This window comes from Trachurus trachurus (genome assembly GCF_905171665.1).
Source record: "Trachurus trachurus genome assembly, chromosome: 4".
Lineage (NCBI taxonomy): Eukaryota > Metazoa > Chordata > Actinopteri > Carangiformes > Carangidae > Trachurus > Trachurus trachurus.
This window is the reverse complement of record NC_139898.1, coordinates 28,774,493-28,790,235: the sequence shown is the minus strand read 5'-3', so window position 1 is coordinate 28,790,235 and position 15,743 is coordinate 28,774,493. Positions and strand designations below refer to the sequence as shown.

The window sequence follows — 15,743 nt, the reverse complement described above, 5'->3', positions numbered from 1 at the left end:
TCAAATGAAACATGTCATTCAACGTTCAAATTTAAATCTCCACACGTTAACGGCTAATTTTTTTTGAAAGCCCCATGTTTTAACGTCTAATTTTTAAATCTCAGACGTTACTGTCTTCATTCGAATGTATTAGTAGGCTAACGTATGTTTTATGTCAAACATGCAACGTCAACACACTTATATGTTCAGCTAGTGTGTTCAAATTAAAAATAATAACCGAAGTAACGACTTTATCTGAAAGCTTCTTCCAGATTTAGCTAGCACGTAAAGTTAAGTGAACACAACCAGAGAGATATTGAGTTAATCATTCACTTCAGGTCGACGACAGCTGAACTGATTCTGTGAATTAAAACTAGGTCAAAACTAAATAGTGTTATGGGTTAATTAATGTGTCGTACCTGCCATGTTTTCCCCTTCTTTTCTTTCATTTGCTTCCTGACAACAACAGTACATCGGCAGCCTGGATGTGGCGCGGCCGAGCAGCCGAGTGGAGATCGTGGCTGCGATGAGGAGAATACGGGTGAGTGGAAGCTCCATGAAGCAATGCCATTCAAAAAACACCACGCATTTTGGCAAATACACGTTTAATAACCAATAAGTACAAGAGGTTAGAGTACGAGCTGAGGTGGAGTTGAAGTCAGTGTGTCCCACTGCTGTATTGGGCTTATGTGTGATTGAATAAACATCGACTTGTATGAGGAGAGAGGCAACTTTCTGAGCTGTGTCCATAGGTGAAGGTAGGCTGTATGGGAGTATGAGCTGAATGAGGGAATGTGTGGACTGAAACGTTAGTGAAGTGTGGATGCTTTCAGACAGTGGTTCTGGTTCTGGGTCTGTTCTGGAGTCTCCGAAGAACCATGGTGCTTTCTGGTGAACCAGCCCCCATTCATACCAGTTTATGTGGAACCAAAGTGGGCGTATGTTATTCTGCATATAGAGAAAGTAAACGCAACAGTGGCAACATGTTTTGCTTTTTTGCATTCTCTGTAATCCTTCTTCAGTTTTTTTTTAAAGTTTATATTATTTTGTCTGGCGTTGGAGTGAACCCAGCCTTGGCCATCTCTTCCCCAAGTTCAGAGATAAGAATTTCATTTGGCTACTTTATAAAGCCCTGAAGGGAAATTCATACTTGTTCTTTCTTGTATACTGCTTTCTAGCTTTTCATGAAATTCTATTGAATCCCACATGCCCACTGATGATGTCATGATTTGCAGGAAAACCCATCTATTTCTTGGTTCCCTTGGGAACCAACCAACAAGTTTCCGACCCTGTTATGTTTTCGGTCTGAGCACGCCGGTTAGTTAAAAATTGAGTCCGGGAACTGGAACTGGCACAGAGCCCTGCCGGTGTGAAACCCCTCTTTCTAGCTAATTCTGAACTTTTCTTAAAAGAAAGTCCTTAACTTTTAAATTAGACGTTTCTGTTGGAAAATTGGCCCTGTCAGATACAGTTAATCAGTTCAATTGTGAAATATAAGGTGAGGTCCAAAGGTCTGATTGTTGTGTTGAAAGGCATGAATTGGTAATTAGAATAAAGGTTGGACTGCTTAGTGACCTTTCCCATAGAAGCCCCCTTGGGAATTGCATTACAAATCATCAAAATGAGTCATAAGCTTGTTTTTGATTGGATGCATAAAGGACAGTCTCATGGTTTCAGACATACCGATGGTGTGAGCGCCGGTTACGAAAGCACCTTGGAGTTAGAATGTGCAGCAGACTCAGTTTGTACTGTCTCAGACTCGGGCTGCTGCCTGGCGGGAGGTTTTTGGTTTCCCATGTGCTCCGTCACTGTTTTGAAGTTTCCCTTTGAAGCGATGCACTGGAGTGTGATGATCGCTCTCTCTCTCTTGCTCTCTCCCTCTCGCTCCCTCTCTTCTGCTATGTAAACCTAAGATGTGCAGCTCTTTTTCTGCTCCTGAGAGTAGACTTAATCTTAATCAGTGTGTCTGCCAGTTTGACAGCAGTTGGTTTAGCAGCCTAATATAAGTTGTGCCAGTGGTGTAGGGGTATTTGGGGATTATGGTGATGTGAAGTGGTAGGTGTGCTGTATTAAATCATTGATCCCCTTCAGACCACGCAGGCAAGAACACACATATGGCTACATGGGCAAGACTGGTACACCATCTATACGTATTTTATCATCTAATAACTGAAAAGGAGTAAAAATACAGCTTTTAAATAACAGATACTCACTATAGTCTATTTTCTGACATTTTCCTTCAAATAGCAGCCATTTCTTTTCTGACTGACTGTAGTTTGAGCAAAGCCAGTTGTTAAAGTGCTGCAGATCATTCCTACATGACGCTTACAGTTTCTCCAAAGGTGCGAATTGTTCTTATTGGCCTTTCCAGAGACGTAACCTGCTCCTGTAAAGTGGACCTCCCAGCGTGCTGCCATGGCAGCTGTTGTCGTTGGCAGGGAATTGGGCTTTGGTTTGGCTCCTCCAGTGTGAAAATGGTTTGACACTGGCCTGACAACACAATCGAGGGAAACCACAGGTATCCGACTTGGAAGGGAGGTCACGTTGGAAAGCATGGGACCACTGGAGGAGCCCCGAAGCCATTTGTTTTACTTGGGTTGCGAGAAACTGAACTGAATGTTGAATAAGAGGAAGTAAAACCTTTATTATATGACCAAACGTGCTGATGTGATGAAATATGAGTTTCATGTCGTGACACGCACAGAGAATCTGGCTCTGCTTATGGATTGTTTACATCTTCTGGAGAAAGAGTGTGGAGAAAGAGAAGGGTTGTAAGCACATACCACCTCTATTTCCTTCTGAGTTAAACTGAGAAACATTATCCATGCTGAAGCGTTTGTGCCTATTAAAGGTAAAACAATCTTATCGTGCACAGTGTTGTAGCTCATTGGTTTTGTGAAATTAGGTTTTTGTGAAGCATCTCGTCACCCAGAGACATCAACGCAGCTCCATTCCCACTCTACACTGTGGTGCTCCCATGTTTTATACTGTTAATAACATTTGGTTTGTTCCTATTTGAGTTTGACGTTTAATGGAATAATGTGGATCAATACCATGGTCTTCTTGACTTCTACAGAAATGGTTGTTTTTATCCCCTAAGCTGCTGGACGTTTGCACCGCGGAGCAGCTAGAAAGTGCTGTAGTGTTTGCTGACAAAGGCACAAATCAGTGGCTTCGACTTCTATCCGCTGAATGAACAGGAATATACAGGTACATCAAAACAATGAGCGCACAAAAACATGACTGTGTTCAGTCCGTGATGGTCAGAGTTAAGACTGGAAAGCTTTTCCACGCCTCACAACACCTGTTCTGTCACTGCAGGAAGAGAAGACGTTAATTCATTTAAGCTTGTAGTCTGGCAGAAGCTTAATGTCACCAAAGAAACTTCTTCCCTTCAAACAAAGTTAAGCTGACAACGCTGTTAGTTTGCATCAAGAAAAGTGTTTGTACCGTTTTCTACCTCGGGGACGGAGCGGCGCGGGGCAGAGGCGTCTGCTGCTTTCATGTAACTTTTGATGCCTGGTGGAGTTTCTGAGAGAAAAGTTTGGGAAGACGACGCTTTCCCCCCGAAGTGTCTGGTCTTTTCCAAGATTTCTATCGGCTCCCTCATTGTGCAAAGTCAGTCGGAGCTGCGCTGGTTGCCAGGCAACCCGGTTGATGTATGGTGTCATTGTTCGTCGTGTGCATGAGTCACCTGTAAAAGCCGGTCGCTGATAACAACCTAATGACATGGCAAAGCAGGAAATAGCCACCTACAGTGAAGCAATGTGTGCCGCGCTGCAGGATCCGCTGCGGTGGTGGTGTTGTTGCTCTCGCATGTCAGTCACACACTGACGCACACACACATACACACACCTTTTGTTGTGCACGTTGTTCTTGAATGATTTATTACTGTTCCCAGGAAAGAAAGAGGAAACGTAAGATGGAAATACAGTTTTTAAACTTCCCTGCATCAGGTGTGTCTGCATTGTGTTCAGCGCTGCAACTCATTGTAACTTTGATTATTGATCGGCCTGCTTGTTTCTAAATGAATCAGTTAATGGTTTAGTCAACAACATTTCAGAAAATTGTATAAAAGGAATTGATTTGTGTTGTTTTTGGAAGAATAATTTAGCTCAGAATCTGCAATTTGCAACGTTTTTTCTTGATAAAAACCCGAGTTCGAGGTGAACTGATGAACTATTTGTTAATTAATTCTCCGTCCACAGCCTGACGATGGATGGGCTAATCACTGCGGAGCTCGTTGGGTCGTTCTCCAGGCTTTAGCTACAAAAGATAAGCAGACGAATGTTGTAAGTGATCTGATAGGAGCTAAAGGAGCTTTGGAGAGGACGGACGACTTCTGCCTCGTCTCTGCCTTTGTCACGCTGTCAGCCGGAGTCCACACAAAGGTGAACGCGCTGTACAGTATAACATAAAGGTCTTTGCAAATTAAATTTATTATTCTCATCGTCTGGCCGCAGCTTATCTGGTTAAAAGGAGGGAGACCTTTGCAGTGAATTAAAGGGATTAATTTCTCATTAATCTTCCTTTGCTGGGTTAACTGACTGTAGGAAGATTGAACAGCATGGGATGAGAAGATTAGATGTGTCTGAGGAGACGTCTGCGGGACTGAAGCAGCACAGCGGTGGCGCTGGAGTGGGGGAAAGAAGAAGAGAGAGACTGAAACGCTTTGTCCGTCCCCTGGAGCTGCCGGCGTGGACGAGGTGGTCCAGGACGGTCTGTCTGTCCGCGGGGCGGCTAACGAGCATCTTATTTAACATCAACATAGTTAGTTAGGATTTCACTGTACACTTTAATGTCCCACGCTCCTCTTTTGAGCTCTGCATGGGGCGCGGAGACGTCCAGTAGGTAGTCTGATCACGCCGTACATCACTTTAATGATGCATCATTGGAGAGCGATAACATGAGCAGCGTCTTTGAAGACGGTTTGTGTCTTGGTGGGTGGTAGCAGCCGGGGTCTCTGCGGTGTTGACCGGCGGGTTGTGCCCCTGGGACTGACATCTAACACTTAACATAATGGCTCCAGTGATGTACACTGATCTGCCCCCAGGGCCGCACGCTACACATCCTCTACAGTGTTGTGGAAACATCAATGTCAGTGTAATTTTATATCATGATCAGGGCTGTTTTTGATTAATCTGCCAAATACTTTCTCCATTGTTTACTTGTTTTCATCTAATCGTGGTATAGTTATAAGTGGTACTGGAGGATGAACATAAACCCATAAACTTAAGCCTCAGATTTATAACCAATTAGTTAAAGATGTGACAAATGAGAGGATCTGCCAATATGAGCTTTTTTTTTTTGTTTAAACACTTTAAAACTTTTAGGAATTATGGAGCTTAATGCCCCGACAGGGATCAATACAGTATCACATTGGCACGAACAAGCTATAGTCATTGTGGTGAGGCAGTGCCATTACCTCGCTAAGCTGAATGACTCAGTGAAGTAATTATATGGTCGTTCGGGCCCTTGACTTACACTTTGCTTATTATCATCAATCTGCCGTGTACACAGGAAAATACACTCATTCAGAATTTACACTCATTATGGAGCAGCGGCTGCATTAACCTGGGATAGAGAGACATTAAAGAGGAGACACAATGGAAGAAAAGAGGAGCAGAGTGGAGTCTATGTTCTATACTTTTAATGAGTGGCAGCTGATTGACTTTGATTGACGTTATCACGACTCAGGAGCTCGGCATCTGTTCAATTAATCCGCAGGGATTAATAAAAGTGCTTCAGCAGAGGTGTCTGCCATTAAAAAAGAGACATCAAACACTCTCCTCCATCAGTTATCTGTGCTGCCGATTTGCCTTTACTCCACGGTTCAAATTCATTTCATCATCACACAGCGGTGTCACACTCTGCAGCTTCAGTTGGTGTGTAATTATTCACCACATTGAGGATACTGAAAACGACTTGAATTCATTCAGATAGTGAGAAGTGCGATAGGGTTTTTATTTTTCAAAAGGAGACATGTGCACCTGTTTTCATGGTTTCTTGTAGGGAGCTGGTGACCTTCAGCCACGGTAAATCAGGCTGGGGCTAGCTGGTTAGCTAACTTCAGAAGAACGAGTACTGAAGGGAGGCGGCCATAGGGAGGGATTTAGATTTCTCTTTTGTTACTTTATATCTAGGTAGAATACCAGAAACAGTCCTACAGAAGGATAAATTCTTATTGAAGATACTTTTGGCAAGTAGTAGCAAAGCTATAACCTGAAAAAAGTTGCAACTAGATCCTCCAACATTGGACCAGTCGCGCCGGATCATTAAAGACATTTACTGTATGGAGCAACTTAGTTTTGTTTTAAGACTTGAGTTGGAGAAAAAAAGTGGATAGTGTATTGAATAGTATGACATTATACCATGATATGTGTAAAAGAATATTTTGATTTTAACGCCCATGATGATCTCATGTTCTTTGTTTGTAGTTTTCATGTAAATAAATTTAAAAAAAAGGAAGAAAAAAAAGAAGGGATACTAATATAATGTTTCTTGTAGAGGAACTGTGTAGAGTAAGTAAAGCAGTGACATGACGGCTGGATTTAGCTGCACAGAAAAAGCTTAATAAATAGATAAATTAATGAAAAATATTGGATTATATTGAGGAAAATGTAGTGATATTTGATATTATCATCATAAAATCTCCAATCCTGGAGTAATCCATGAGATAAGATGCTGGTGTGAAGCCGTCTCTTATCGAACCGGAGAGTTCTCTGTGAAATGTTTTCCATGTGGCCGAAAACCAAACGGGACCCGAGCCAACCACAGTTTATCAAGAGCTTGGCAAACTTGGCTGCCATTCTCCGTACATGCTTGTGTACTGTCCCCTCTCACCACAGCAACAGTGGAGGAGTGTTTGAACGCATCAGAGCAACAAGCGGCTCCCAGTCGGTCTCTGAGGAGCCGAGCAGCAGACATAACACACACACCGTCACTGTCTAAACACAGGAAACACACTCATGAGCCTCTTACTTTGCGTCTATCTCTACCTGTCAGCTGCCTCACATGCACTCCCTGTTTCAACCAATCGCTGCAAACCACGAGATGAGGTGTCTGAGTTTTTTTTTAAATCACGTATTTGATGTAATTTTTGCCTTTCTGTAGCTTTAACTGTGGGGCTTTAAATGGAGGTGCCCTTCACTTACCACCGGGGAGGTTATTCTTTCCCCGAATTAAATCCTGCTCACTGACCCCATCTCGAGCTGGCACCGGGTGTCATTAGTCATCAGGAGCCTAAAATTGCTCTGAGTAAAGTGGCTCTCATTGTGAGTTTGAGCTGAAACAAGTTGCAGCATCGTTTGGATGAAACAGAAGAAAAAACTCTGACACAGAAAAGAGTTTGACTGGTTTAATGAAACAGTTTCTCTTCTCGCTCTGATAAATGTGATCGACTGCAAAATGTTAGATAAGGAAAAGCCGCAAATCCTCACATTTCAGAAGCTGCAACATCAAATATTGAAGAAAAAAAAAAAAAAGAGGAATTTACACAGTTAATCAATTAAAAGAGATTGGACTAAATGTTTCGGCTCTGCAGTCAATCCCAGTTTAGAGATTAGAGAGATTCTTGTCTCATTATCAGCCGAGTCACTTGAAAACAGTGTAAACAAATATGTCACTGTTAACTCAGTCAGAGCTGCTGCTTGTTTTTCCCAAGGCTTAAGATTTAATTTCATATCTTTCTGGTGTTATAGCAGAAGGCTTGCTCTACTTCTGTACCACTGCTATAATATGGCATCCACTTATATTCAACTGTGATCCCTCCCTCACTTTGCAATGAAACTCTCAACACAACAACAACTGAGAAGCTGAAACCATTATTCAGCTGATCAATCAACTCAGACTGAATATCTGGGGTTGTGTGCAGCTGGTCGGAGCCATTTGAAGATGTCACCTCTATAAACCAAACAGCTGATGGATGAATAAAGAAAACAATCAGCAAAGTACTCATTAATTAAAACAATAGGAGTTTTACAGCTTGGCATCATGCTGCATTGTGACAGAGCCCGTGAGCCAAACGCTGTGGATGTAGAAACAGACAGTGGTGGGGAAAAAAAAAAAAAGTGGGGTCTTCTTGTCTGGGGGTGGTTTGTTTTGAGGGAGCCTTAAATCCAGGCTCATTGAGCATTTATAGGTTTTGAGAGAAAGAAAATAGATAAAAAGGGCATCGTTTCAGCCATGTGTGACTTTTACTGGAAAAACCAAAGAAATGAAACTGAGTAAAAAAAAAAAAAAAAAAGATGAATTTTTTAAAAAGGTCTAGTTCTTGTTTTCTAGGCCTGTTGTTTACCACACTGTTGAAACCGATTCTCTCCTAACAAGGTTGTTTGTTGTTGTGGTTTCTCCTCTCTGATCTGATTTGAGAGTCATTCAGACATTTAACTTCTCAGGGAAATTAAAACATGGATGTCAGTCGTGCACATTCGCCTCACGGTAGAAACCAGAGAGCCAGAGAGTCATTATTAACACACTTTACAGACACACACACTCACCGTGGGCCTGTCAGAAAACCTGCAGTCTCTAGGAACTGCACCTGTGCAGAGAAAAGTTATTTAAAGTGTGCATTTTTTTTTTCAGTACAATGAAACAAATCCAACCTTGCATTGAAGAACACAGTGATAGAGAGGTTTCGTCTTAAGGAATGATGATTTATGACGACAAATGTATGCTTTTTCTCCTCTCTCTATGTGTCTCTATATTCTCACTAAACCTTTTCTAATAGCTTTCGACCCATCTCTTTGTGTCCGTCAGGCCCCGACCTCCAACACATTGTTCACGGGCTGTTTTATTATCAACTCAAGGTCACAGTTGAAAGGTGAAAAAGTGAGCTAATAATGCCCCGTGCATGCTTGATTACCCTCTAATCACAGGCCGATTAGAGGGTGCTGCTAACTCCGCTCTACTCTGCAGCTTGCGGCTCGTCCTGTCCTGGAAGTGACGACGTGCATGATGGGTATTTGTGCGAGTCACATTAATGTGTTGCTCGTCACGCCGCTGCATTGCCATGTTTATCTACGCTGTTGTCACTTTCTCCCGCGCTCGCCGGCTGTTAGCAAAGTGCTTAGGAGGCAGGCTCTAAATCCTATATAAGCTGGGTGCATTTGAAAAGCAGTTAATGCTTAACTAGCTTTATTGTGCACCAGATAGTGAATGGGCTGGTGAGCTGCCGATTGTTGGGAGATGACATGTGCACAGCCTGATAGAGGGTGAGTCAAAGTGGAAACTGTAAGACCCTGAAAACTTGTCTGTTGTCGCTTCTTAAGACCGCGGCTGCCTGCTACGAGATGCAAATTGAAATTGCTCATAGCCGAAGGCACAAGTATGCAAAGGCTTAATTAAAAGTGTTAAGTAACGCAATTGTGAATTAAATATGATTCATGCAGGAGGCAACCTTGCATGCCAGCACATCTGAAAGACTGTTGAGGTACGGCGGGAAGTGAGCCGGGGTGAAAGGAAGTAAAAATACAGCCACAGTAAAAAACACACACAACATAGGGAAATCAGATGCAATACTTCAATGTCACGCACACGCAATATAATGTTTGACATACATTATTCATCAAGCATTTAATGAATCTTGCATCAGGCGTTGGGGGACGGCCGGGGACCAGTGTTGCATGTTGTTCTCTCTAGCTGTCATCTGTCATGGTTGTACATTTTTAACCAGGAAACGGTTCATAAACAAGATAAAGCATACAGCAACGCATAGTAGCTGCAAGATGTAGTCGTGAGTAGAGCTGGGTTTAAAAAATAGATTTTCCGATTGATGTCGATCTTCATTTGAAAGATCTGAAATCATAAAATCCTTACAATCCAATCCAAAAATATTTTAATGTATGCCATTGCACTGTTGCACTGTTTACTTCTGGAGTGGGTCATGTTAAATAAATCTAAATAACTGCTTTTCGGTCAATTTAATAATAACATGAATATTTTTATTAATGCACCAGGTTAGAGAATTCCATCTTTGTGCAATTTGCAACATTAGTTTTGTGAAAATCTATTTCATAACCAAGCAAATTGGTTTTCAAAACTGAAATGTCTCTAAATGAATCGATATCGAATTGAATCGGGACCTTGTGAATCAGAATCGAATCAATTCAGTAAATCTAGTTGTGAGCAAGGACGCTCATAAATCCACATGTTCCGCCTTCACCCGGAGGATCCTGAGGTCTTCCAGGACCAAATTGGATAAACGTGATGTCAGAACTGCTCTCTGTCTTCACCGGGGGTCGTAGGTCCAACCAGAACTAATTACTTTTGTCGATTTTAAACTTTGGCGGCTCTGCCACTCGTCTTTTTGCCACTCGGTGAGCGTTTCACAGCGACTTCCGAGTACGGTGACGTCACGTGCATACCCTCTATGGGCCAAGTCTGCGATTCCATCCCCGATTCCATGATGGTATAAATCATCGGGCCCTACTCGACCAGCGAGCACCTCCCAGTCTTGTATCCTTAATGAAAACCAGTCCAGACTGTTTGCTCCTGGCTGGAAAAACTAAATATACAGTAATCCTTCTCTGTGTGTGTTCTGTCTCGACAGCCCATTCCCTCTCTCTTACGTTCAGTACTGTACACACACACACATGCACTGTACACACACACACCTCCGGGCTGGTTTCCCCACTAAAGCTCAGGGCTGTAAATCGACCATGGAGAAGTTTTCCTCCTGACCCGTCTGCCTCTCTGCCTCCCACCGCTTTAACTTTTTCCTCTTCCTCATATTTCTCTCTTCCTTCAATCCCCCTCCCCACCTCATACCCCCTTTTTTCATTTTACCCCCTCGCTCTTGGTATCATCCTCTGTGTCTGGCCTCCCTCTCTCCCTCTCTCCCTCTCTCTCTCTCTCTGTCCCTTTCCCCCTGAGTTATCTCTGTAAGCCTGTCACATTGTCCTGCCCTTCATCAGAGGCCGAGTGAAACTTTGGCTGATTCACGGGTTCTTTTCTCAGAATCGGCGGGGGCCTTTGTGAGCTCCTGCTCTAACTAATGGAGACACCGACTTAATTTGATCCCTCCCTTCTAATAATTAATGTCTGCCACGCCACTGAAAATATCTCATCCTGCAGAATTTTTTATTAACATTTTAATTCCGGGGACGTTGAATAACCCGGAGATAAATATCCAAGAACTAGACTCGTCCCTCTCTCCCTCTTCACTCCTGGTCGTAGGAGGAAGGATTAGGTTTCTGATTATGTCGCTGCAGGCAGGAAGTCACAGCAATATATTTAAAAAAAAAAGGGGGTAGATGTTTTTATTTTTTATTCATTTCAACCATCTGAGGATATGTAACTGATAAACGAGAGTAGATCTCATTAGGCTTGTCACCATACCAGAATTTCAGTAGTCGATACCTTCAGTCAATCAATCAGGCTGTATTTGTATAGCACTTTTCATGCCCGCGGCAACTCAAAGGGCTTTACATGATAAAAACAAGGAATATAGGGGACACATATACATTCACATTCACATACGCATTCACACAGGAATTTTAAAACACTAGAGGCATCGAGGAAACGCTATCTTACATTCAATCGTTTGCAATGGGGAAAACACTAGATAAAATTAGATAAAATAGATAAGTGTAATGGGATAAAATGTGATCTTATTCCATACCATGATTAAAAAGAAAGAAAGAAAATGTGCTTCTAAATTCATTAGAAAAAAAAACAGTTTGAGATCAAACTTTGTTGTATTTAATCTCCACTGTGCTTCAACAATGGCAAAATTATAAATATGGCTCAACACAAACAGAAAGTCATGTAGACGTTACTTTAATCCTTCAAGTAGTTCAACCAGAGAACTGTTGTTCTCATTCATTCACTTTTTTTTTTCACAAAAATTTTTCAGCTCGTACGTTTTGCGTTTACACACATTTGTTCTTTCTCTGGTCCAAACCATGGGGATGTATTATGGTCCAAACGCCGCTCCACTGTCAGAGCGTCATGTTTCCATGACAAATGACCGGGAAAAAACGTGTGGCTTAAACAGGATGAGCTCAAACTTGTGGCGTGAATCGGGCAGTTGGAGCGGCTCGAGGTTTGGCATAAATTCACATAAATTGAACGCGAGCTCGACTGGAGCCGCACCAAGACTTGCGCGCGTATACATACTATCCGCGTCAGTCCCGACAGGAATCGACACGGCAAAGGGCAGAGTTGTATATCCAGTACTCACGGTATGGAAAAAAAATAGGTACTGACGTATTTCTCGTCGGCATCGACTACCGAAGTCTTGGTTCTCGTGACAAACCCTAGATCTCATAAACCTTGAGGGTGTCTTAGATCTTAAAACACCAGTTTACAGAGGATTCACTGTATATTTGCTGCTGGTTTAGTCGGGTATTAATCCTGATCCAGTGACTTTGAGTGTTTATGCATGATGAAGACACCTCCTGTTTGAGGAGTGCACACACACAGACACACACAAAACTCCCTCCTCAGCCTACGAGCTGGAAATGACAAACTAGGCAATCGGCCTCAAACCGAGTTGTCAGCAGTATTAACTGCACTCCAATTACATCTTAACCTCCTTTGATCCCTCCCTCCGTCCTCTTGCTCGCGGTCCTCGGATGCCGTTCACGACCCGTTGCTCATCTCCTCTCTCTGACAACATAATGTAATGTAATGGAGCACAGATGCTGCAGGAGTCCCTCCCAGTGTCTCACTTAGTGTCTTTGTCCCACCCCGACACAGCATCACCTGACTCTCCTCCTCCTCCTCCTCCTCCTTCAACCTCTCTCCTGTAAATGTCAGCAATAAATTGGGGGAATGAGTGGAGCTTGTGCCCTGAGCCAGGAGGAGGCGAGACGGTGGCGATGGAGGAGAGCTGTGAGGTGGAGGGGATGTTAGAGCGCCACTTTTGACACGGAGCGCCCCGCAGCATCAACACAGGAAGGTGTCGTTGTGCCGTCAGAGGGGGGAGAGCTTTCAGAGGTGGAGGAGAGATCTGCCTCGGAGGGAACGTCGCTGTGCTGTCCGTCAGCTGTCTCTACCTGCTTCCAACGTCAGTCTGCTGAGCGCGGCTGCTTTCATTTGCTAAAAGTTGTTATATCCTCACTGACTTTTTTTTTTTTTTTGTCCCGGGGAGGGCAGAATTTTCTCCGAGAGAGAAAATAAAGAGAAAATACTTGATGACTACGTGACAGAGTGAGAGTCCCGGTGCTGTGGGTTTCATTTTTGACTGAAAAGTGCGACATGAAAAGAGTTGAACACACCTGTGTAACAGTGGCCTTTGTTTCACTCGTTGTGTGACGACTAGAAAGTCCTTATCCCCCCATGTGTGTGTGTGTGATTCACAGTCTGAACCAGGCTCAGGCCGGTCGTCGAGAATATAAAACATGATGACGTTTGACATAGTATGCAAGTGTTTATAATGCCACTAAAAAGACTGGCTTCATGTCAAGCCCCTCACTCATTTCACTTCTTTTCCTGTTGTTTATTGCACCTCAGCATGTGACAAATCAAACTGCTGTTTAGTGTTAGAATCACTTACACCTGCAACATAAAATACCGTAATATAATTTTAATACTAGTTAAACCTCCAATCCTCATCGCCTGCAGAAAGAACGGATATTTGTGGTGCAGTGGATTAATGCAGCAGCTGCTTTTTGATTTTATTTTGCATCTGCGCCGTGCACTTCTACATGATAATGATGATATAATGTGTGTTTATTCCTCATTGTAGTTTTTCATGTCATATTATCTTCCTGATACTTTGCTCAGCTGGTGAGATCATTCATGACGCTGGAGAGTTGTGTTGGTCAAAGTTGATCTCCATGCTCCTTCAGATCTGAGTCAGTGTGTTATCTAGAGTTTCATGTTATATTGTGTCTGTGTGTGTGACAAGCGTTTGTATGTAATATGATATAAGCTTTGTTTGTGAACGGTTCAGTTGAAGAAATGAAGAGTCTGGTTGCCGACGGCGGCCAAACGTTATTGCTTCTCCTGCAGAACAGACAGAGCGGTGATCAATGAGCCAGTCAGTGAGCTGAGTCCTAAAATAAAACGATCATTTATTAGCTCTGTGTCAGTTAACAGTTCGCTCTCTGAACTCACTGCTCATGTTGAGGCGTTAACAGTTGGAGATGCACTGAAATCCCAGTTTCAACAAGTGTGTGTGTGTGTGTGTGTGTGTCTTTACGTCCTCCATTGAGATGATTGGTGAAGTTAATCGATTAGATGAGCGATGGAAAATGATTTGGCAACAAATGTTAAGTGGGTAATTATATAAGCTGTACTTTATCAAAACTGGTTCAAGTTCCAGCTTGTCGGTCCGTAACCATGGTGGTCTGAGTGTGTGTGTGTGTGTTTGTGGTAGGGCTGCAGCTATCGATTATTTTTATAATCGATTATTCTACCTATTTTATCGATTAATCAAGCAATCTAATACAGTGTTTATTTTGCCGTATTAAATTGCTATATTAAAAGGACGTGTTTGCAAATGAAGAATGAATTGTGATGTACTGATAAGCTACTAAATATAATATCTGTGTAATATTTATGCATCTTAAACTCCAATATCTACTCTTATTAACCACCTGATATTTTTGTATCTACAGTACAGTAGAGTTTGCTCTTGTGTGTTTTAGGCCAAATCACTCAAACAGAAGACTAATTAAATGAACACAGCAGCGTTTTATTTCGTTTCCTTGAGCTAATGTTAGCAACATCTTTTCTTTTTTCATAACCAGCCGTCAATATCAGTTCTTCACCAGTTGTTACAAATAATTGAACACTGTACGTTCTCACCAGTGTTCATGCATTTTGATGAGCAAACACATTAAATGCATATGTTAACAATACGTTACGTTACGTTGCCTTACATTGTGTCGGAACCGCTCAGTGGACTTTGGACGCTTTCAGTTTCACTGCTGCATCACCGAGGACGCTCTGTTACGGTCTGAAACTTGAGCTACAGTGAATGCAACTTGGAGTCAGTGTTTTCTCAGATCGCTTCACAGAACTCCGACGATGCCGTGTGTCACAATTAGAGTTGTCACGATACCAAAATGAGTAACCACGGTACTATACCAGACAAAGTATCACGGTTCCGGGTAATATCACGATACTGCAACCTTTTTTTATTATTATTATTTTTATGAACTGCAATGTATTTGTACAAGTTATAAATACTTATTAATTAGGCTACTTATAATGTTGTTTGGTGCATGATAAACATAATACTGGTGAAGTAGGAATTAGACTGAAACAAATATTTTTAAATAAGCAATAAAAAACAAATAAATGAAGTTAGAATTTATATGGTTGAAAATAAATAACCATTCAGTCTCTTGCACATTAATTTATGTTTAACAAATATAAATAATCAACTTAGGATAAAAACAAATCCACTGCTTAAAAAAAATCTATTTGACAATAATGCTTCTTCTCCAACATAATAAATCATAGAGGACAGAATACAATGAACAGGAACTGATTCCCTGTGAAAACTATATTTTTATGCATTTTCTTTATTCCTCAGCCTGTACACGGAGCATATAGCCTGATATTAGCCAATGAGAAAATAAACAGAGCTAAATTAATTAAGTGCCACTGACGACGACGCCGCGGCAGATTCGCTGCTCGCGCCCGATGCTTCAGCCGTGGTGACTGTGTTGTCTCATGTTTGTGACTGTAAGCCATGTGCGCGTCTGGGCGAGACAGAACTTTAGCTCGTTGTTTGTTTTGAAGTGAGTTTCTATCGAAGCGGAGCTGTCTCAGCTGTCTCAGCTGTCTTCATAGAGTCCGTTCTTGCCGGC

The 15,743-nt window shown here is 42.3% G+C and overlaps 2 protein-coding genes across 2 annotated transcripts in view; both read left to right on the top strand.

The window, feature by feature from the left end:
- LOC310985199 (tetratricopeptide repeat protein 14-like) overlaps positions 1-15,743 on the top strand; it is a 408,748-nt gene that overhangs the window by 98,397 nt on the left and 294,608 nt on the right. The window lies entirely within an intron of this gene.
- LOC310984902 (carboxyl-terminal PDZ ligand of neuronal nitric oxide synthase protein-like) overlaps positions 1-15,743 on the top strand; it is a 221,330-nt gene that overhangs the window by 515 nt on the left and 205,072 nt on the right. The window contains exon 2 of the mRNA XM_083970275.1: positions 449-520. Coding sequence (XP_083826401.1) covers positions 449-520 — 72 coding nt within the window. The remainder of the gene's footprint in view (positions 1-448; positions 521-15,743) is intronic.